This window comes from Furipterus horrens, unplaced genomic scaffold (genome assembly GCF_987537825.1).
Source record: "Furipterus horrens unplaced genomic scaffold, mFurHor1.1.pri manual_scaffold_4, whole genome shotgun sequence".
NCBI classification, from domain to species: Eukaryota; Metazoa; Chordata; class Mammalia; order Chiroptera; family Furipteridae; genus Furipterus; species Furipterus horrens.
This window is the reverse complement of record NW_028327174.1, coordinates 139,282,855-139,306,467: the sequence shown is the minus strand read 5'-3', so window position 1 is coordinate 139,306,467 and position 23,613 is coordinate 139,282,855. Positions and strand designations below refer to the sequence as shown.

The window sequence follows — 23,613 nt, the reverse complement described above, 5'->3', positions numbered from 1 at the left end:
AATTTGCTAGCACTGAACATACGTAGAAGAATTAGACACAAAATGTCAGAAACCAATGTCAAATGAAGAGCTCCAAAAACACTGAAAGCTATGTCACCACCAGTGTATGATCTTTGAGGCTGACTAACTTATAAAGTAAAATATTCACTTACATTTGCTTACTTGTGGATTTTAAGTTTTCTTAGCATATCTATTAGTACATTAATTACTTCAATGCTTCATTCATGTTTATGAATCCTGTCAAATATTTTATAAACAAGTCTTCAATTGTTATAAAACTTCCTTTAACTTCAGAAGGTATTATAATGAGTACCTAACTAAACTTGCTTCCAAATTCAAAGTTTATCATTTATTTATTTGTTTTCAAAATTGCATAATTTATAATTATAAAATACAATGTAAAACATAAAATGGTAACTTGTATGGTATGTAAGTTATATCTCAACAAAGCTGTTGAAAAAACTGAAGACACAGAAATTCAAAATGAGGGAAAAGACTTATTCAAAGATTATCCAAAAGCATAGATCACCCAGAAACAGACCAACCAGGTAGCAATTTTGAATCATCACTGAAGTAACTCACATAGTTTTAAATATAAGTTAATGTAGGTACAAAGGGCCCTAACACAGGTGCCCTTTAACTGAAAAGACTAGAAAATTCCATAAGAAATTGAATATTAAGGGATAAATATTGATACACATACAAGGGTGGGAACCCAAATAAACCTGGAATTATCTTTTGGAGAGTGGACTCCTTATAGTTAGTACAGGCTTCCCCTGCTAGGCAAATGTTCCAGGAACCCATCAGCTGGTGTTGTTGTAAGAGGCTGCGTTCGGGTTCAATGGATTTTTTTTTAAGACTCTTTCATTACATTTGCCCATTTCATGATGGATGATTTATGAGCACACCTGCCCACACGATGCTGAGTGTTAATCAGTTTTTGACCAAAAATGGCATGACCCCCCCATGCCCCACCCTCCCTATTCACCCCATCTCACTCAAGTGGCTTTTTTTGTTTCCCCAGATGAAAAAAGCCCACAAAGGGAAATGCCTATCTGATGTGGAAAAGGTGAAACAAAAAAATGACAGAAGCACTAGAAGGCATCAAAATGGACAAGTTCAAAAACTGTCTTGAGCAGTGGAAAAAAAGTCTCAATAGTTGAACTGCATCAAAGAGAGAGTACTTTGAAGGTGACTGAAGTTTAAACACATAAGAATAAATATTATACACAATTTTTAATAAATAAATTTTGAGATTTTTTGGGTCCCCCCTCATACATCTCACTCAACCAAATATTAGACCTGTACAATCTTCTGAATAATGGGGAAAACTTTTATTCACTTTCACCAGTGGTATCACCACCACCTTATTACTCAAAAGCACAAAATCTATGAAATAGCCTGACTATGAAAATACATCTTGCCTTAAACACAGTTAACCATCCTTGCCCAGATCATGTTCAATCCACAGTTCTACTCTTTTTGATTGCACAATGCATCCCTTATATTTGTACTAAGATATACGGCACATTATAAAACACAAAAACAGAAGAATGAGATAAATCAGATTTTTAGCCCTGATCAGTGTGGCTCAGTTGGTTGGGCATCATCCCATAAAGCAAAAGGTCACTGGTTCAATTTCCAGTAAGAGCACAGGCCTGGGTTGCAACCAATCAATGTTTCTTTCCCTCACTTTCTCCGTCCCTTCCCCTCCCCCTAAAAGTAAATAAATAAAATATTTTTTTAAATTTCTAATATATTTCCCCACATCTTATAGGATGATATCTGCCCATAACTTGGGGTGCTTACATCTACCCTGGAAACCAATGCTCCAATAAGCAGTTCAGAACATGGCAACAGCAGGTGCTGTACATAATCCTCTATAGAATAACTAAGAGCGGATAAAAATAAAGAATTTGTTTATACATGAAAGAATATTTATTCATTCATTCATTGAATATTCTGTTGGATGTTTCCCATAGTAGGCACTGCTACAGGTAGTGGAAATTCAGAAATTATTGAGATAGGCAAAGGTCCCTGTTCTTATGGAGTTTGATATCCATGGGAGTGGGAAGCAGGCAAATAGTAAAGTACATATAAACAAAAAATAAATTATTTTCAAGTGGTGATAAAGGCAATAAGGAAAAAAGGCAGGGTTAAGAGTTCACATATGCACACAGTGTGGAGATACAGCAGGGGGAGGAAAGTTGTCATGAAGTTCTCTTTGAATGAGGTGACATTTCAGAGAAATGAATAAAATGAGGTAGGAAGACATGCAAAAATCTGGGAGAAGATCAGTCCAGGCAGAATAAAACCACGTGCAAAGGCCTGAGGGAAGTACAAGCGTGGCATGTTCAGTGAACAGAAAGGTCAGTATAATAGCAGTAGAGTAAGCAGTGGGACAAAATGTTGTTGGAGCACTGGGCAGATTTCATCTCACGTACCCTTTTCAGTCAGAGCAGGATTTTAGATTTCTCTGCAGGTGTGATAAGAAGTCACTGGAAGGTTCTGAGACAGGGAAGCTATTTCTCTGTGAAGAATATTCTGGGTGTAATAGGCAGGAGACAGGCAAGAATGGCAGCACTAGGCCAGTTAGAAGGTACTGAGTCTTCCAGGTAAAGGGTGATGGTGCTTTGGACCGGGGTAATGGCAGCAGGGTAATAAATGGGTGGTAATCAGAAGGCAGATCTAAGATGACTTTGCCTAGTTGATAAGGGGCACAAGAGAAGAAGACCCTAAAATATCCTGGAAAAAAAAATATGGTGAACGTGGGTGTTAGGAAGCATATAAAAACAAGCTTCATGCCACTCCTTTTCATTGGCCCTTTGTTTTTCAATGTATTTTTCTAACTACATTTTTATCAGTGTTCAACATTTCCTGTGCAGTTTTTCCATTCTCTTCATCACCACCCCCACTCTATTTTTTGTTCTGACACCTTTTCAAACTTAAATTTTGGAATACATTAAACCCTATGGGTTTATATAATAAAATTTTCACATTACACAAATGTACCATGACTACTCTGAAACTTACAAATTGCACTCTGTAAATATGTACATTAAGAATAAAAGTTAGACTAGACCTAAGGAAACCAAAATAGGTAGCTTCCTTGTCCAACAATATCTGTCCTTTGGCCATCCAGTAGATATTCAGTGCCTCATCTTTTTACCTTCTCTTCCCACTATTCTTGCCTACCTATATACAAAATACATTACATGTAAGGCAGTACCATGAGTTATCGCCCAAGAAATTTAAAATGAATGAAATGAGACTGCCATAAAAAACAAAGTCATTAGATCCATAAAAAAACTGTCACCTTAACGAGTAGCTCCCAAGCCAGTAGACTAATATCTGATTGAGAATATTAACATATCTAAAGAAAAAAGCATTTGTCAATCAGAAAGGGGAATGGGAAGCAGAAAAAAAGGAGTAAATTCTGCCACTACTCTTCCGGACACAGCCTGGGATTAGGAGTCCAAAGTGTGCTTTATAAATAATACAGGCCACTGAACAGGATTTCCCCATAGTGTGAGGAAGCCCTTATACCCTCCAACTCCATCCCTAATATTCTCTGTTCAACTCCCGAACTCATAAAACAATGAGCAACATTTGGGTTATAATTTGATTCTCTACTTAAACTTGCCTGCAAAGAAGAGAATGTGCTAAGAATGCCAATACGGGTATATGAGTATCCCACCTAATATGGTATACAGATATATACATGTTCACACACCATGCATGCATGCATATATGTCTTCTCCACCCCACTGTCAGTGAACAAGTTGAATGAGTATATGACTAACTGACCTCTTTCAAAGGTATACTGAAAAATCCGATTTCTAAGCAAATTAAGACCAGAGGCAGACCCTGGTCTATGGATATTCTTTTAAATACAATGAATATCTTCTGGCCAATGACTTTGTGTTCCTTTAATGTTAGGGCTTTAGCTTCTACTCCATCTGTAATACCTATAGCACCTAATAGAGTGTCCTGTGTATCACAGAAATTCAAATGCCTGTTATTATATTCTAAAATAATTAAAATTGTGTTAGACTTTGGAAAATAAAAGACAACTGGAACTCCCATACCTATATCAAATGTACAGCTTGAACACAAAACCCTGAAAAATTTTAAAGGTATCTTTTTTCATTTTTATCAAATCAGTACACTATTATCTAACGTTGTTTCATGTATATCTACAGCAAGTTATTCTACACATAGTAATCAAATATTCACTTATTGGCTATTAACAGATTTATTATCCTGGCATATCTCTATTTCAGAAATACAATCTGATATTAGTAAAACATTCACTGATACACTCAATAAACATTCTTGCCATCCATACATAAATCCGAAACTATTTCTTTTAAATGTACCAGCTATTACTGCAACATGAAAATATAACAATGTTAAACCATTCCCTTCCACCCAAAAATAAAATTTAAGTAAATCATACTATTCTACGTTCCCCACAAGGAAGTTTAAACTATCAGTTTCTCATGGACACTTTAAACAGACACACACACACTTCATTAGATCTAATTATCATTGAACTCTGTACACAGAAACATCATGTTAATGACTGGTTGCTGTTGAGGGACATAGTGAAGCTGCAAAGACCAGTGAACAAACACAAATCCTTTATGTGAAGATATTTCTTACAAAGGTACTGATAGGGCAGAATTTCTCCGTTTAAAAATATTTATTTATTTTGTAATATCGTTTAAAGTTAATGTACTCTGAAGCAAAATTAATGTTTTGGTTTGTCAAAAACCAATTCATCAAATCAATGTTTTGTTTTCAATCACCATTTTGAACGGGAGCAAAATTTGAACACACTGTGCTTCCAGCAGCATACCTGTTAGGTATATATATGTTGATAGAATAAACATCACTAATCCACTAGAGAGCAAAATGTGTATTACAGGGAGATTAGATACCATGGGCCAGAGAACTGAGTGGACTTTCTTTGTATGGCTGTATTGTTCTAATTAATTACCTCTTTAAGTCCTCAAACCATGAACGGTATCAATTTGTCATTCCATATACATATGTGCACATGTCAAAACATGTTTAAATGAACAGGAAAATACCATTTCTTGTTCAATATTAACAAAATGTGCCATAGGCATATAATATGTATATATAATCAGAACTTAACTGTCCAGTAAAGATAAATTTTTCTACCATACCAATTTTTATAAATGATTTTAAATCCTTTACAGAATTTTCACCAGGGAAAAAGTAAATCCTCAAAATTGTCATGAGAAGGGTGCAAGTATTACGTAAAGAAAAAAAGAAGAAAAAGAAAGAAAAGACTTATGGACACAGACAACAGTATGGTGATTGCCAGAGGGAAAGAGGGGTCACAGAATTTTCACCAGAGAAAAAGTAAATCCTCAAAATTGTCATGAGAAGGGTGAAAGTATTAAGCAAAGAAAAAAAAGAAGAAAAAGAAAGAAAGACTCATGGACACAGACAACAGTGTGGTGACTGCCAAAGGGAAAGAGGGGTCAGGGAGGTAGCAGAAGGTAAAGGGAATAAATGGTGATGCAAGATCTGACTTGGGGTGGTGAACACACAACACACAAATAATGTATTGTAGAACTGCATACCTAAAACGTGTATATTTTATTAATCAATGTCACACCAGTAAATTCAAAAATGAAAAAAATAAATAAAATTGGCTAATTACTATTTAAATATGTAAATACTGATACGGGAAGAAAAAAGACATAGTCTGCACATATCTATTTGATCAGTTAGTTATCTAATTAAGAGCTGATACTGAATGAAAAATAAAACTTGTCCAAAACAACTGGCAAAAGGCCAAAATTGAAAATGCAGTTAAGAAAGATAGGTCCATCAGAATACTAGAAAAGCAATTACTTGGAGGGAACTAAAAGTCTTTATTACCATGAATAAAGAGAAATTAGAACTTTAAGGGAACAATTTTTTTTTTTTTTTTAATTCAACAATGATACAACACGGCTGCTTCCAAATTAAGTTACCTTTCATTTGCTCTCAAGTTTCTCTAAATTCAACAATGAAGTATTTTAATTACAAAATTTTCCAGGTAAACTGTAAAACAGGCTCATGTTTCCAAATGTGCCATGCTAGATTTGAGCATGGTATTTATTTAAAACTCAATTAGTTTGGGTTTGAGATCCTACAATAATTTTTAGTTTTAACCACTGTTGGTATTTTTCTAGTTACGATAAAATATCTAGGAAGAAAAATTTTCTCAAACATAATTTTTTTCCCTTTCCTTCTGACATATTTAGAAAACCAAAAACAATTATTTCTAGGTACTTAATTCCACCCTCCAGGGCATGAACTGTCTTTCTTATACAAAACACCTAGAATGCTTTTAAATGCAATGATAATTAAGAAACATCAAAGTAAAACCAGGGTGTTTCACAGGGAGCTAACAGACATCATCTTTTGGATACCAAATGACACATTTCTTCTCCCTTGTAGTACCACCAAGAGTTTTTTACTCAAATAATGGATGTACTTTCTTAATGTAACCTTTACTCTTTAAGGATCAGGTAAATTTATTTTATGGGCAACAACAACAAAAGAATAGACAAATGGGACGACATAAAAACTTCAGTACAACAAGAGTGGAAAAGCAACCTACTGAATGGAAGAAAATATTTGCAAACCATAATTCTGATAAGGGTGTGATATCCAGAATAAAGATAAAGCTTAACCACAAAAAACTCCACTAAAAAACAGCAAAAATCTTGAATAGACATTTCCCCCAAAATATATATAAGTAGCCAACAAGCATTATGAAAGAAATGATGTACAACATCACTAATCACCAGGGAAATACAAATCAAAACTAAAGTGAGATATCACCTCAGACACATTAAAAAGGCACTATTAAAAAAAATAGGAATAAAAGAAGTCTGGCAAAGATGTGCAGAAACTTGAACCCTTGTGCACTCTTGGTGAGAATGTAAATGGGCAGCAGCTATGGAAAAGTGTGGAGGTTCCTCAAAAACTTAATAATAAAATTACTACATGATCCAGCAACACCATTTTTGGATATACGAGGTCTGTACAGAAGGTATCCAGACATGTAATATGAAAAATATAAACATCTAATGAAGAAGATACAAGATACAAGAAACATTGTACACAGGACAATGACGCCTCAGTCCCTTTCAAAGTAGGCACCTGAGAACCTCACACAGTTCTCTCAGTCACCATCAGCTGCCCTATCGCATTTTCCTGAACCTCATCGATAATCTGAAATCTCTTCCCTTTCAAAGGTAATTTTAGTTTTGGGAAAAGCCAGAAGTCACAGGGCACCAAATCTGGGCTGTAGGAAGGTTGAGTCACCTGGGTGATTCAATGTTTTGCCAAAAAAACTGCACAAGAGGTGATGCATGAGCAGGCGCATTGTCTTGATGAAGCTGCCAATCACCAGTTGCCCAGAGCTGCGGCCTTCTGAACCATCTGAACAGTTTCTGCAGAGGAATGTTCAAGCTTAACACAAATTTGAAACAGACTGATTGCTCTACTCAGTCATTTTGAAGGTGAGGGCCACATAGTACACTCAACAGCGTCTATGGCCCCCACTCACTAGTACAATGAAGTCGTCATTGTTCATGCACACACATTCCAGTCCTCTCTCCTTGGCTGCCAAGTTACATCACTGTTGTGCAAAGTATTCTTGTTATATTAACAGTGCCTGGACTTTTTCCAGACAGACCTTGTATATCCAAAAGAATTCAAAGCAGAATTATGCAGTTATTTGCACATCCATGTTCACTGCAGCATCATTCACAAGAGCCAAGAGGTAGACTCAACCTAAATGTCCATCTACAGATGAATGGGTAAAGAGAATGTGGTATGTGCATAAAGCCTTAAAAAAAAAAAAAAAGAAAAAAGGAAATCCTAACCCCTGCTACAACATAAATGAACCTCAAGGACATTATACTAAGTGAAATAAGCCATTTACAGGACAAATATCACATGATTCCACTTATATTAAGTATTTAAAGTAGTGAAACTCTTAGAAAAATAGAATGGTGGTTGCCAGAGGTTGTGAAGAGAGGGGAAGGGGAGTTGTTATTCAACAGTTTCAATTTTGCAAGATGAGAAAGTTCTAGAGATCTGTTGCCCAGGATGTGGTTAACGCTACTGTACCATCATACACTTAAAAATGGTTAAGTTGTTCAATTTATGTTGTGTGTTTTTTACCACAATAAAAAATATTTTAAGTAAACTGCTAAGGAACCAAGAACAGCAAAAATAATCTTAAAAAAGAGGAATGAAATTAGAAGATCCACATTTCTCAGGTGAAAACATAACACAAAGCTACAGTTATCAAGACAGTGTGGTACTTACACAAGGATAGTAATGTAGAGAAATGGAACCAAATAAAAAATCCAGAAATAAACTCTTACAGCCATGGTCAAATGATTTTCCAGAAAGGTGCCATAAGTCAATGGAGAAAGAACTTTCTTTTCAACAAATGGTGCTAGGAGCAACTGGATATCCACATTGAAAAGAATGAAGTAGAACCCCTACTTCACATTATACAAGTTAACCAGAATAAATTAAAGACTTAAATGTAAGAGCTCAAGCTATAAGACTCTTAGAAGAAAATACAGGGATAAATCAACATGACCTTGGGTTAGACAATGGGTTCTTAGCATATCAAAAGCACAAACAAAGGAAAAAATTAATAAGTTGGACTTTATCAAAATTTAAAGTGTCTATGCTCCATAAGACACCAACAAAAAAGTAAAAAGACAACCCACGGAATGGGAGAAATTATTTGTAAATCTTATATCCAATAAAGGACTTATGTCCAGAACATATAAAGAGCTCTTATAGCTCAACAATGAAAAGACAAATAACCTAAATGAAAATTAGGTAAAGAATTTAACAGATATTTCTCTGCTACAGAGAAAATACACAAATGGCCAATAAGCACATGAAAAGATGCTTAATGTTACTAGCCATCAGGTAAATGCAAAGCAAACCCACTTCACACCCACTAGGAAGCTTAAAATTAAAAAACAAACAATAGTGTCCTGCCCAGTGTGGCTCAGTTGGTTGGAGCAGTACTGTCAACCGAAAGGTCACCAGCTGATTTCCAGTCATGGCACGTGCCTGGGATGCAGGTTTGGCCCCCAGTCGGGGCAGAAGCAGCTGATTGATGTTTCTCTTTCACTTCGACGTATCTGTCCCTCTCTTTCTCCCTCCCTTTTCGGCTAAAAATAAATTAAAAATTTAAAAACAGACAATACCAAGTTTGGAGAGGATGTAGAGAGAGATCAGAAAACTTACATACTGTTGGTAGGAATGTAAAATGGTGCAGTTACTTTGGAGAAGGACTTGGCACCTCCTCAATGGTTAAAGTTGCCATATGACTTGGGAATTCCACTCCTAGGTATAGACCCCACAGAAATGAGAACAAAACACTTGCACACAAATGTTCACATTAGCACTAGTCATAACAACCAAAGGGTGGAAACAACCCAAATGTTCACCACTGGATGAATGGATAAATAAAAGGTGATATACCCATTCAATCTTATATTATTAACTGTATATTTTAAATGGATGGATTATACAGCATATGAATTATATCCTAATTTAGTTATTAACTATATTAAACTGCTATGATTGTACAGTCTTTTTTTAAAAGATTTTATTTATTTTTAGAGAGAAGGGAAGAAAGGGAGAAAGAGGAAGAGAAACATCAACAAGCGAGAGAAACATAGATCGGTTGCCTCTCGCACACTCCTAACTGTGCCCTGATTGGGATCTGAACCTGCAACCCTTCGGTTCACAGGCTGGTGCCCAATCCATCAAGCCACACCAGCCAGGGCAATTGTAAAGTCTTATTACATAAAATATAAAATGTTCCAATTGAAAAGAAAATTAGAAATTCCCAAACTCACTGGTTTTATTGTACAAATGATGGAATAGAGGCCCTCAAAGCTAGATGGAATAGAATGGGGTATCTCAAAACCCAGTCCCAGAGCTGTTCGCACATTGGTGTAAATAATGGGGCAACTGCCTTGCAAAGCATGCTCAGCCAGCTGCACAGAGATACTGACTAGATGAAGGATTGAAGGATTCCTATAGAAAGTAGCTACTGCCATGTATCCCTTTCACCACAGACTACTGGCCTATTTTCTAAGTTTTTTTTTTTTTGGTGGGGGGTTAAGGGTGGTAGCTAAAATTAGAGCTCATAAGTCCCTCCTTCCTCTTCTAGCTCACCCAACACAAACAATAATGAATGGAAACAGGACCATTAGAAGGGGGGAAGTAAACATATCTTGCTTTGTCTGGGGGAAAGTCACCAGATCACTTCAAATAATCAAGGTAAATTCATCTTAATATAATGTACATAGAACTTCAACCCAATGGCCAAGAGACTGAAACATGGCCCTAGGCTGGCTAGGCACTTAACTGTCAATTATTGAATATTTTTCTCTGGAAGGGAGCATCCCACCGAAGGGAAGGAGTGTGAAAAATACTCCTTCCCTGAAACAAAGACAACTAAGCCATCACAACAGTTACAAGACACCATAAAAGCTTACCAGAGAAACCATCAAATAAAACTATTAAAAAGTGATATGTCCCTGGGTTTAGACTTCCAGCCAAGATGGAGGCCTAGACAGACACATTGAGTCTGCCTACACAACTAAGAAGGAATACAACTACCTCAAAACTAGAGACAACCAGAAGTTCCAGAAAATCAAGCTGCATGGAAGTCCAACAAACAAAAGATATAAAGAAGAAATATTCATCCAGACAGGTAGGAGAGGCGGAGCCAGGGCGGAGGGAATGTGGTGTGGTAGTGGTGGCAGAGGCAGCAGCATTAGTGGCAGAGGCAGGCCGGCAGAAAACACAGTCGCACGTTTTAAAAAGTCGGGAGGGACACCTGGGGAGTGTTCCCAGCTCCCGACCAGATCATGCAGCTCACTGTCCCAGCACCAGAGAAAATAAAGCCTCATTGCATCTGACTGTGCAAACCAGTGGGGGTTGGGGCAGAGGAAGAAACTGCTGGTCTCTCAGCAGAGTCCACTTGTTTAAAGGGTTCCCACGGTCCTAGAACGTCTGCAGACCCACCCACTCTGGGAACGACAGCCAGGGCAACAGCTAGAGGCACCAGTCCCATATGAAAGTGGGAGAAGTGCCTGGAAAAGGGCTGAGTGCTAAGCAAGCGGCATTGTTCCCTCTCTGACCCCTTCCCCACATACAGCGCCACAACATGGTGAAATGGGTCACTCTGTACTGACGAATACCCAAGGCTTCCCCCTTACAATGTAACGGGAGTGACAGCTCTACCTAAGACACAGAGGCAAACAAACATAGGAGCCTGTCAAGATAAGGAGACAGAGAAGTATGGCCCAAAAGGGGGAATGGATCAAGGTTTCAGTAGGAGAACTAAGTGACAAGGAGACAGCGAACCTAACGGATGAGATAGCCAACCTAACAGATGCAGAATTCAAAACACTGGTGATAAAGATGCTCACAGGCTTGACAGATATGCTTGAGTATGGCAAACACGTAAGGGAAGAAGTGAAGGCTATGCTAAGAGAAATGAAGGTTAATACACACAAAACCAATGGTGAAGGGAAGGAAGCCAAGGTTCAAATTAATGGTTTGGAATACAAGAAGAAAAAAATTCAACCAGTACAGAATGAGGAAACAAGAATTGAAAAAAATGAGAGGCTTGGGAACATCTGGGACAACTTTAAACATGCCAACGTCAAAATCATAGAGGTGCCAGAAAGAGGAGAGGAAGAGCAAAAAAATGAAAGCTTATGTGAAAAAATAATGAAGGAAAACCTCTCAAATTTGGTGAAGGAAGTAGATATACAAGTTCAGGAATTACAGAGAGTCCCAAACAAACTAGACCCAAAGAGAACCACACCAAGACACATCATAATTAAAATGCTAAAGGTGAAAGATAAAAAGAGAATATTAAAAGCAGCAAGAGAAAAGCAGAGTTACCTACAAAGGGGTGCCTCTAAGACTATCAGCTGATTTCTCAAAAGAAACTTTGCAGGCAAGAAGGGACTGGCAAGAAGTACTCAAAGTGATGAAAAGCAAGGACCTACAAACAAGATTACTCTATCCAGCAAAGTTATCATTTAGAATAGAAGGGCAGATGAAGTGCTTCTCAGACAAAGTAAAGATAAAAGATAAAAGAGTTCATTATCACCAAGCCATTATTATATTAAATGTTAAAGGGACTTATTTAAGAAAAACAAGGTAAAAACTATAAACACTAAAATGACAACAAACTCACAACTATCAACAACTGAAACTAAAAAAATAAAACAAAATCCAAGTAAGCAAAACAGAATAGGAACAGAATCATAGGTATGGGGATCATTTGGAGGGTTATCAGCTGGGAGGGGTATGGGGGAGGAACGGGGAAATGGTGTAGGGATTAAGAAGCATAATTGGTTTGTACAAAATAGACAGGGGGAAGTTAAGAATAATATAGGAAAGGGTAAAGCCAAAGAACTTATATGCACGACCCGTGGACATGAATTAAGGGGGGTAGGATTGCGGGGCAAAGGGAGGTACTGGGCAGAGGGGAGAAAAGGGGAAAAAATTGGGACTACTATAACAACATGATCAATAAAATATGCTTTAAAAAGTGATATGTTGCTTAAAAAGGTAAGGTCAAGTAAAAATGACGAACAACTTTATAAGGATTGGTAATAAATCAATGATATGATTGCAAAGTTATTGGAGAGCCCCAAAAGAGTTTAGGAAACTGACAAAATTGTTTAAATTAGAAACACAAAATATTTTATCCACTCTTAGTAACAAAGATTTTCTTAGTTTTAAAAAAATATGGATGAACTTTCGGGCAGAAAGAGATAAAGGTGTTATAATTTTCTTTTTCTATTCGAATATCCTGAGAATTCTTAAAAAGGAATTCCATGAATCTTCTAAGATGTTGAAGTAATATTTTCTAATTCAAAAGCTGCAATATTTGTTGTTAGTATGATTTGAAAATGATCCAATGATCTTTTTTTTCTCTTTACTTTGAGGCAAGAAGGCAAACGAATTTTAAGGAATTAAATCGTAACAGCAGGCTGTGCTTGTCAGAAATCAAAAGGGGAAAAGAGTAGCATAAGAAAATTAATAGGCTACATTATTGTTATACAGATTTTAAAAATATATATCATATCTATAAAATATCTCATTTCTAGGTATGTAAGAATTAAGGTACACTGCTAATAGATCCATATACATGATTCAGTCAATCTAAAAATAGTTACTATACACTAAATAGTCACCAGAAATAACAACTTTTCTCCTCTGAAAGAATAAAAATGAAAATAAGACTTTTTAATGCTGTCAAATGTATTCCATTTTCCCCTCAAATGAAGTTTAGATGAAAACAATGTGACTGACAAGCTCCGCACAGGCAAATCTTGGCAGCCCTCAACTCTGTCTATCTCCTTGGCCTGTTAAGCAAAATTCCTTCACAAACTGTTGGGTCTTTGCAATAACTCCTACAAAGCTCATTACTGCCAGCACTGGCCTATCCCCCATGTTGTGCATTTATCCCTGGGACGCATATCAACATGTGGCACATGTCCTTGACACGCACAGAAGAGCTGCACCCCAGGACAGCAGTATGCACGACAATGGTGTCGACTCTCACTTCTTTATGGTTGCTGGGATGTAACCGAGAAATCTAATAACTGTGACAGTGGGGCCTTTCGGTTTTTCCTTGCCTTTCTAGACAGTGAAGCTGCACAGACACTAATGAAAGGTTAAATGAATAGGAATAGTTGACAAGAGGTACAATAAAGAAGGAGCTTAGTAATCCACAGACACTGAGCAGAGATCCTTGGCTCAAGCAGAGAAAGGACAGCACATCGTCGAGTCACAATATTTAAAACAGCTTGCTATACACAGAGGCTTTTGTGTCTGGGTACACGTCTGGCTTTGCACTAAAAAAAAAAAAAAAAAAGAAAAAAGATACTGAAAAGGAATTTCAGCATGGGGCACTTTGGCAAATGTAAGGTCATAACAAGAGAAAAATGTTTTGTGTAGGTTGTTACATCTTTGTACTAAACACAAAAAGGCAGCGACTATGAACTCATGAACCAAAAGTTCCAAGACAATACTATACACTTTGATAACTCTGAAATACTGTATCTAGAGGGCTGGTTGGTGTGATGCCCATGGGTAAGCTATACATGCAGTAATTCATTTAGCAGTTCCACATTCTGCCTTCCTTGTGGAAGAATTCCTGATACTCATCTTAGTGTTTTACAGTCAAGTCCTAGTCTTTAGTGAACCTGATTTGCTACAAATATTACCAAAACTCTCAAGCCATCTTCCTTCCACTCATTGCAGAACTTCCCAGCAGTTTACTGTAAGGAAACTGAATTTATCATGCTAGCAATGTGTGAAGTACAAGGCAAACTTTTTGTAATTTCAAGTGACTGTAAAGTAAAATGCTCTCATTTAGAATTCTTAATTACTGAATTTGTGTTTTTAGTGCCCATCTCTACCTCACCTTAATGAAAGGTTGCATTCCTTGTAGAACTGATTTTAAATTATAACAGCAAGACTATTTAAGCAAGACTATTTAAATCACCAAGGGAAAAAGTGCTCCAGAATGTCAAAGGAACATAAAGAAAAAAGAAAGTGACATTATTAGGTACAGGTTTTTTTTTTTTAAGTTATGACTCTGCTATGGCAAAACCTTAAAAAATTATAAATCTGCAAAATCGTTCCTATGAATATGCATGAGTTATAGGTTTACAATAAATGGTAAGAGCATACTGAGAACATATTTTAAAACAAGGGAGTCTCTTTGAACAGCCAAATTAAATTATAGCTGAACTCTTGAGTGTACTGAGGGTTCTAATAAGCAACAAATAAAGACTTTTATTGGCTAGCAATATAATGAGAGCTACTGTGCAAGAGATGAAAAAAAGACAAATCTGGCTAGTTTATCTCACTGGATTACATTATTTACTTAAATGGCAAATAAGTTTGTCCAAAGTAATGCTACTAAAAACTAGTATATAAATATTAAAAAGCAATTATGATCAATGACTCTTTAATGTAAATATATCAAAAATTTTCGTAGGAAGATTGAAACACGTGAGATTAAACAACAAATACTGAATTTAATACCACTTGAGTTCTATTTCTTTAAATTTAACATATCTGTTAATCAGCTGTATAAATGTTTTACTATTTATGCTTATCACACAAAGTATTTACTTCAAAGGAGTTTTCTCATCAGACTACAGCAGTTCCATGCTGAACTACTTCAAAACCATTATTTACAGAAAGAAGGTATCCCCCTCCTTAGTGACTTGGTAGGAACTTACTCTTAATAGAATTTGGAAGGTTGGCCTCCTAACAAGAGAACTCCTTCAGTTAACAAAACAACACACTTAGCAAACCAAAATCAGGTTTAAAATGTATTTGGTTGCATTTTGCTTGATCTTCAAATCACTTAAAAGGTAAAACCTTAAAAATGTTAGCTATTTGACAACTGTTCTTATAGAAAGTTGTTGCTTCTGTCACAACTTAAAAAAAAAAACCTACAATAACCCCTCCAAGCCTAAAGACTAAGCCAGTATTCTTTTATGTACTTTTTCTACAGCATTCTGATTGCCAGAGTGATGTTTTTTTTTACCTTAGGTATATCTAATAAAATCATGAGGCTCCCTCTAGCTCTTCAGAGAGGAGTTTACTAACCAATGGCCCTATGTAATTTCCATCCAACAGGAAAGATTTGAGTAGGCTGCTTCCCCTTCTACAAGAAATGTTTTCAACTGTTTCTTGTAAGGTTGTAGATGGTAAATGAGACCATCTGCACAGGAATTCAGAAAACACTGCTCCTTATATCCCCATCAAATTAAGAATATATTAATTGTCTCCAACCTAAGCTTTATATATAGAAAATTCTATAATAAAACTTTAACCTTTTTAAACTACATCTATATTCCCAACTTGTATTTACCCATTTTGCTAAAATTAATTTTAATCTCAAAAAACAAGTCACAACATACATTAATATCTACAGAAATTCAAACTTGTGATCTGGTCTCAGTTCTAAAAACCTATATTTAAATGCAGAATCTTAAAAAAAAATTTAAGATTTTATTAACAGTGTATCTGTGGGGTTTATGGAAAGCAAGATGTTCATGGTAATTCATAGAAAACATTTTCATACACCATATTTATACACAACACTGGTAATGACATTTTTATTGTTTAATCTTTTTTTGCTATTCAGTATTGGGTATTTTGGGATTGTAGTTATTTAGAAGACTATAAATAACATAGTTGAAGTATGCCATTGATATTTAGTCTATCTTACAATAGCCATAAAAGCCACATAATTGACTGGCAAACCATTTCAAACAAGTGAATATGAAAAATGCTAAATCGAACTTCTCATATTCACTAGCACTATCTTTCAAATACTTCAGGGATATTTAAAATGGTGTGGAACCTTAGTGCTAAAATTAAAAATAAAGGGAACCACTAACTTCAAGTCATCACCTATTCTGGACTCTCTTAATATAGGAAATATTCCCAGGAACGACAACAAAAAGAATAGCTCCCTCCATCCCCAACCCCCACCCCTTTTTGAGCCAGTGTCCAATTTCTTCTTTTTCTGAACAGCTGTATTACCCAACTTAAGTTGCTCTGCTAATTTCAGTCCCACAAGGACTAACTTGGAAGGCAAAAAAATACAAGAAAAGATCAATTTGCTGGGAAAGATCAAATGAGAAAACTGTGGGGACAGCACCAGGTCAGCGTGTGGAGAACTAAGCAGACCTGTTCTTCATTAACTGCGGCTCTCTGGGGATGTCACACACTACCTGTCCATGGGCTTTATTGAACCGCCTAACCCGCCTCTCTGTTCCAGTCTTCTGGGCCCAAGTGAATCATATCCTGCTGCTGACAAGTTAGCAGGGGACTGCGGCTGCAACATGAAAGTACTTTTCTTTCTTGTCTAAATCAGGCAGATTTTTGAAAAGACGACACAGCATTGACTCGTGACATGGCAAGATGAAACGAGAGGTCTGGGCCAGTCTTGGAGCTGTGCAGATAAAAGTAATCAAATGACACTCCTGGAATGCAAATTGGCATTCTTGACTGCAGCAATTGCACAACCATGAAACATCCCTGACAGCAAGCAAGATTAGGACAAAATGTTATGTAAAGCACTGAACTCAAAAACTCTCACTTGAAAATTCAAACTGTAACACTTACATTTTAATACAGCAATAGTCCGCTCTGCTTTTGTCTGCTTCTTTTTGTAATCACATAGCCCTGCCTGACAGAAATCTCACATTTCAGGTGGAAGGAAAAAGATGAAGTATTAGGAATGTATAACTGCTATTAATATTTTCTTCATATTTATTTCTTAAAGTCATATAAGGCGGTGGTGGTGGTGGTGGTTGTTTTCAGTTTTATAAGCAACCAACTCCAAACTTAATATTTTCAGGAGGAAAAAAAAAAGTTTCAAACTTTTCTCACAAGATTCTCGGAGTTCACTTTCAGGCTCAGTAATACTTACTTCCCTCAGGTGAAGATACTCCAGTACGTACTTTGGAAAAGTGATTAGCAATCTGGATTTTAAATACTCTGCTCTCCGGGAACAGAAGAGCAGCTACAACTGAGAACTTCATTAAGGCTGAACAGTTTAAATGAAACAGCTACAAATATAATATAAAACACAGATACCGTATAAAGGTTCACAAGGGATTTCGGGGGTGATTCCAAAGGGTAAAGGAAGTTCTATTAGCTTGTACAAGGTCTCACTCCTCTTGAGGATGTCCTCAGATCAGACACACTACATAAGAGTACCAGAAATAAATTCTCCCACTTAAAGCAAGAGTGTGTGTGCACAGTCACATCTGAAACTGCAGAATACAAAGCAGTAGATGACCATGGGCTCAGTCACTGTTACAAGTGATCGGTATTTGGGAATAGATGTGCAGACAAATAGTATACAGGCAAAGGGAAAGGGGAAGAAAAAGAATACCTATAACCGTCTTTTACAGTGTTCTTGCGTAAAAATGCCACTAGAAAACTCTCAAGCGCTAAACAGATATATTTAATATTTTGTTTTGACGCCTCCACTTAAACACACGTTCCAACCACTGCAACTGTCCACGAAATACATAAAAAATAATGAAACAGGCCACTTTCTGCCACTTTAATCCTGGGTACACAGGATTATGTTATGATGTCTTTTGTACATCAGTTTTACAACAGCTTGACTCTAGGGTACATGGGAAGCACCATAAATTGCACGCTGCTTTCAAAACCACTTTAATTTCTGTCAGCGTTACTGTAACCCCAGTCTTGGGCACACGCTCTTTTTGTGTGTGTGTAACCTGCATTTGACAGTCGCATCTCCTACACTCCAGCAGCGACTTTGATCACTGAAACAAGAGATGTCACATTAGGGGGAAGGGAAGAAGGGAAGAAGGAAAGAACTGCCAACCAGCTACCTGCCTTTTTCTTACATGTTTCATTTACAGGCGGAACACAGCCTATGTGAGATCCCAAGTGGGGTAAGAGCAGCAGGTCTAGGTGGAAGCAAACTAAAAGGGAAGGGAGTGGTCCAGCCTCATTTCTAACAAATCACTTCCACGAAAGCGGACAGAGCGCCGGTCCGCGGGCGAACGGACTGCGCGGCCGGTGCCGAGAGCCGCTTCCAGTGCGGTAAGGCTGTGCTGGCATCTCACTCCGCAGCTTCGCCGCCGCCACTTGCACTTGGAACTTTTTGTGTTAATCTCAACCTCACTTCACAGGGGACCTCATCTAGTTTATCTAGTTTGTTTGTTTCAGTATCCTGCCCCCTCCCTGGGCCCCAAATGCCACCCTGTAGTCCACGTGTAAGTAAAACAAGTAGACTCCTCCAGAACTGCACCTCAAAAATCTCTCTCTGGGGCTTATTTTCCTGCCTGCGTTTTGCACATTCTTCTTAAAACCTCCAGGAGCACATCCTACAATTTCTTCACTGACAAAGGAGGGTTTCCTCAACGTGGGGGAGCGGGGAGGGCAAAGCCAAGGTGCCGGGGACGCGGTGGCCGCGGACTCCTTCACCGCGCGGCGCACCGGCGCCCACGCCCAGCCGCCCGTCCCACACTCGCGGGCAAGTTTTAAAAGTTCCCGTTCTCCAAAAGTCTTTCCTCTCCGCCCCGAGCTCCTTCCAGCGCTCCCTTCATCCCCCACCTTCTCCCCAGCCCGTCCCCAACTCCCTGGAGCCTGCCGCTCACCTTTCCCCGCCAGCCGCGAGAGGGGGCGACGTTCACGAGCGCCCCTCACACACACCCTCCCACCTGGAACTCTCCTCAGAAACTTGGGCCAAGTTTAGGGGGGATTTCGGGGGCACAGCAGGGGCCAGTGTGGACTGGGGCTCTCCTCCCCTGCCCGCCCTCCTCACCGCCCCCCTCCACCTCACGCCGCTGGACTGGAGAAAAACACGGCCCCCGGGCGGCCCCGGGGCTCATTTCTTACGAAGTCTAGAATAGAAAGGAAAGGAGGGTGGAAACTTCTTACCATCTCGGCATGCTGGTTGTCAAGTGCAGCCCCTGCCTCTTGGTCTCCTCTTAGCGGCCGTGCCTGGACCAGCCCCTCGGCCGCCTCTCGCTCCTTCAGTCTCGGCCTTTCTTTCCCTCCCCCTCCCGGTTTCCTCCCGGCCGCTGCTCTAGCCGCCTCCGCCTCTCCCCGCCCGCCCGCCCGCGCGCGCCCTCGCCGCGGCCCCTCGGCGCTCAGGTGACTGATTTACACACGCGCCCCGGGTCGCCTCGCTCCCCAAGTCGGAGCCTGTGGCGTTCCCCCGGCTTTACAGGACAAAAAGTAAAAACAAAAAACAAAAAACGGATTGTCATGGGTGGGGGTTGCTGAGGGGTGGGGGGCGGGCGAGGTGACCTAGGGCGGATTTGTAAACCCCACAAGATTCTCCTCTCTGGAAAATTGTCGTGATTACAATGTTGCTTCCCTTTCGCAAAATAAAAGTCGGGCTAGTTTTGCTGTTGTTTGTCCTCCGATTTCTAGGGGTTTCGCAAAGGAGGATGTCTATTTCTCTCTCGCTCACCTCCCGCCCTGGTACTCCCCCCTCCCCCACTCTTTCTGGGGATGGAAAACAACTTTGGCGCCCCCCGGGGTGTGCGGGCGTGGACCAGGAGGTGGCCGCTAGCACCCGGCTGTCAAACAAGAGAGAGAAGAGAGGCGGGGATGGGAGGCTGCGAACGCTGAGGAAAGGGCGCGAACTTTATTCCGACTGCAGCAAACCGCGGCGTCGCTTTCCTTTTCGGCCGCTCGCCGTCTTCGTCCCCTTTGACCAGTTCCTCTTCTGGAACCATTGCGGGCGCCCCCTCCTCTTTGCCCTTCCCCTATTCCTCCCGCGTGCCTGCCGTGGCGGCCCGCGCGCCCCTCGCTTCTGTCAGCCACGGTTCCCCGCGCTGGGGAGGCGGCAAGGGAAGTCGAGGGAACCCCAGGGGACAGGAACTCGGAACGAGACAGTGCTGGGCGAAAAGGCAAAAAGTTGCGCGCCGCTGGGAGAAAAAAGTTTTGGGTGGCTGCATGTTTTGTGCCGGCCGAGACGCCGGCTTGCGGCGAGGGCTTCCTTCCCCTTGCCTGGTCCGGGCCGCCGGCCTGGCGCAGGAGACGGAAGGGGACTGCCTCATCCGCGGGCGCCCGCAGGGGACGACCAGTCTCATCTGTGGATGACACTCAGCCGACACGAGTCGCCCTGCCCCGAAGACGCAGAAACCTCCAGGCTGCAGGCTCTGCGCGCGCAAGCCTGTCGCTGAAGGACATTTCTCAAATGCAGGCAAAACACACTCCCCGGCCGCAACCAGGGGAGGAGGGCGAGTTGAATCATATTCTTTCTAACGTACGCTTTGGGCCAAAAACATCTCCGCCTTGTGCAGATTTATCATAGCTATAACAAACTTTCTGCTTATCTGGCTCGGGAGGAAGGCACGGGTTTCAGGCATACTCCCCGAGCACTGGGAAATCAGAGTCCGCCAAGGCGAAGACTTGCTTGGCAGAACAACAGGTCTGTTACCGGTTACTGCTGAAAAGAGAAAACCTTTCTCTCCCCTTGAGGAGAAAGGGAGAAACTAATTGCACGCAGAGGTCAGAATTCAATTCCTTTGAAAATAGGCAGCCCTGGAATTACCTAGTTCTATTTTCTTTGATGTACAGTCTGGGCTTAAGTTTAATACACATTTTCACAATAATTAAAAATTTTCTTTCAGGATCCATGGCTGACTCAGGCCCAAGTAGCCACAGCTGTTCTGAAAATGGGATTAGGCTTCTTCACGTGGTGAGCTTTTTAACAGTGGGGCGGTCGCACCTGTAGTTACCTGTACTGATTGGGTCCAAATTCCTGGCCTTTTTTAAGGCCCTTTCAAAGTAGATTTCAGGTCAACTTCGTTTGTAAATTCACTGCCTCATCTTGGGGAAAGGTTTGTTGACCTTGGAGTTCTAGGCACATGATTCATCTGGAGGTTTCTAGAAAGAAACAAGATTACTTGTCTCACTCTACTATAAAGGTATAGACTAGATAACTAATGACTATATGTATATGTGTATGTATATGTGTATGTATATATATACATGTTCTCTAAGAAGGCTCATCTTCAAATTATTTGATTAAGGTGTGGAGTATGTTTCCTTATTCTGTAAACATTCCTATAACATCATCCTATAGTTTGTAGAAACCGATTACACAAGGGATAATGATGACCAAATGTGAATTCTGAGCAACTGAGGATCATCACAAGAATTCTCCAGAAATGAGCCAAGGACCAATGTGTTTTCCTGTATTATGGAGAGATGAGAAAAACTAATTTCAGAGTCATTACCCATACAAATCCATTCACACACTTACCACTTTGGACAAGTGACAGACCAGCAATTGCCAAACAATTGTAAACACACTGTGCATTTTTGGCTGCACACCTACACTAGCCACATTAAGCAACCTGTCATTTAAATTCCCCTGATTGGTTTCAGATCTATCTGTTTTTGATGTGAGCATACAAACAATTTATGTGAGGTAAGATGTGTTTATTTGGAGTCCTGTACTTTCCTGGAGAGTCATCATTATAAAGATTGGGAATGTGTTCGGCTGAGGAGCAGCCCTTGAAGAAGGTGAAAGAATTTATAGATGTGAAGCCTAGCACATAGCAGAATTCCACAGTCTCTTATTTCCTCCAGTGGGTTTGTATGGCAATTCGAGTAAACCTTAAGTCCTTTCTGTGTCCTGCGAGACCTTACTGATTTACACCTGCCTGACCCTTTTGGCTGTTGTTTTTTTATTTTTTTCATTCCCCTTGTACACTGTGCTGAAGTCACACTGGTTTGCTTTCTGTACCTCTACTTTGCCTCTACTTTTCCTCATCTTAGCCCCTGCTGTTCTCTACCTGGAATATTCTCCCACATTTCCCCAAAGGTTTCTTCTTAGCAGTCACATCTCAGCTTTAACTTCACTTCTTCAGACTCCAGTTAAAGTAGCTCTTTGCAAGCACCTGATACACCCCTCATACCTTCTTCCGTTACTTTTCTTTATATCCCTTAGCAATATGTACCTGAAATTGTCTTATCTATGTGCCTGTTTTTCTTCAACTAAAATGTAAGTTTCATGGGGGCAAGAGCTGTATCCACGGTGTTTGCTCATATAACCTCAACCCATTAAGAAATGCCAGGCACAAGATAACCTTTAGAAATATTGTTTGAATTAAGGAAGAAATGTGAAAATAATTATACTATATCAGTGATGATCTTAAAGGCCCACAGATTCACTCTAGGAATGTGAAAAAGACAGTTCTATATCTGTTCATTGTGGGGTGGAACAAAAAGCATTGACTTCCTGCACCAGAGATCCCCAAAGTGTGGTCTGGGCAGCCCTGTGTCCCCAAGACCCTCTTAAGAGGGCTATGAGGTCAAAACTTTTTATTCTAAAACTGAGAAATGATTTGCCTTTCTACTTACATTTTTTTCAGAGGTAATGTAACATATACTACCATAACAGATTGAATGCAGAAGCAGATATAAAATTCACCTGTCTTTTCTAATATTAGATCTTGAATAGGTTTGCCAAAAATGTAAGTCAATGCCACTTTTCTAATTTTTTGTTTTGGAAAACATAGTTGTTGGGTTTTTTTTTTTTTTTAATTTTAAAATGTGTATGTATTCATTTCCTATTGCTGCTGTAACAAATTACCACAGATTTAGTGGTTTAAAACAACACAGACTTACTATCTTATAAATCTGGATTTCAAAGTCCAAAATTGGTCATTAAAATCAAGCTGTAGCCCTGGCTGGCATGGCTCTGTGGGCTGGGTGCCAGCCTGCAAACTGAAAGGTCGCCAGTTTGATTCCGAGTCAGGGCACATGCCTGGGTTGCAACCCAGGTCCCCCTTGAGGGTGTGCAAGAGGCAACTGATCAACATATCTCTTGCACGTTGACATTTCTCTCCCTCTTTCTCCCTTCCCCTCTCTCTAAAAATAAATATATAAAATCTTAAAAAAAAAAAAAAAAATTAAGCTGTAGGCAGATCTGCTTTTTGGAGAACCTAAGGGAGAATCCATTTCCTC

General features: G+C 39.4%; 1 protein-coding gene across 1 annotated transcript in view; it reads right to left on the bottom strand.

The window, feature by feature from the left end:
* The window catches only part of BNC2 (basonuclin zinc finger protein 2), a 438,326-nt gene extending 418,670 nt beyond the window's left edge, over window positions 1–19,656 (bottom strand). Inside the window, exon 1 of the mRNA XM_090274080.1 lies at window positions 19,564–19,656. Within this exon, the coding sequence (XP_090130206.1) occupies window positions 19,564–19,566 (3 nt within the window). The 5' untranslated portion in view covers window positions 19,567–19,656. The remainder of the gene's footprint in view (window positions 1–19,563) is intronic.
* Between the last annotated feature and the right edge of the window lie 3,957 nt (window positions 19,657–23,613).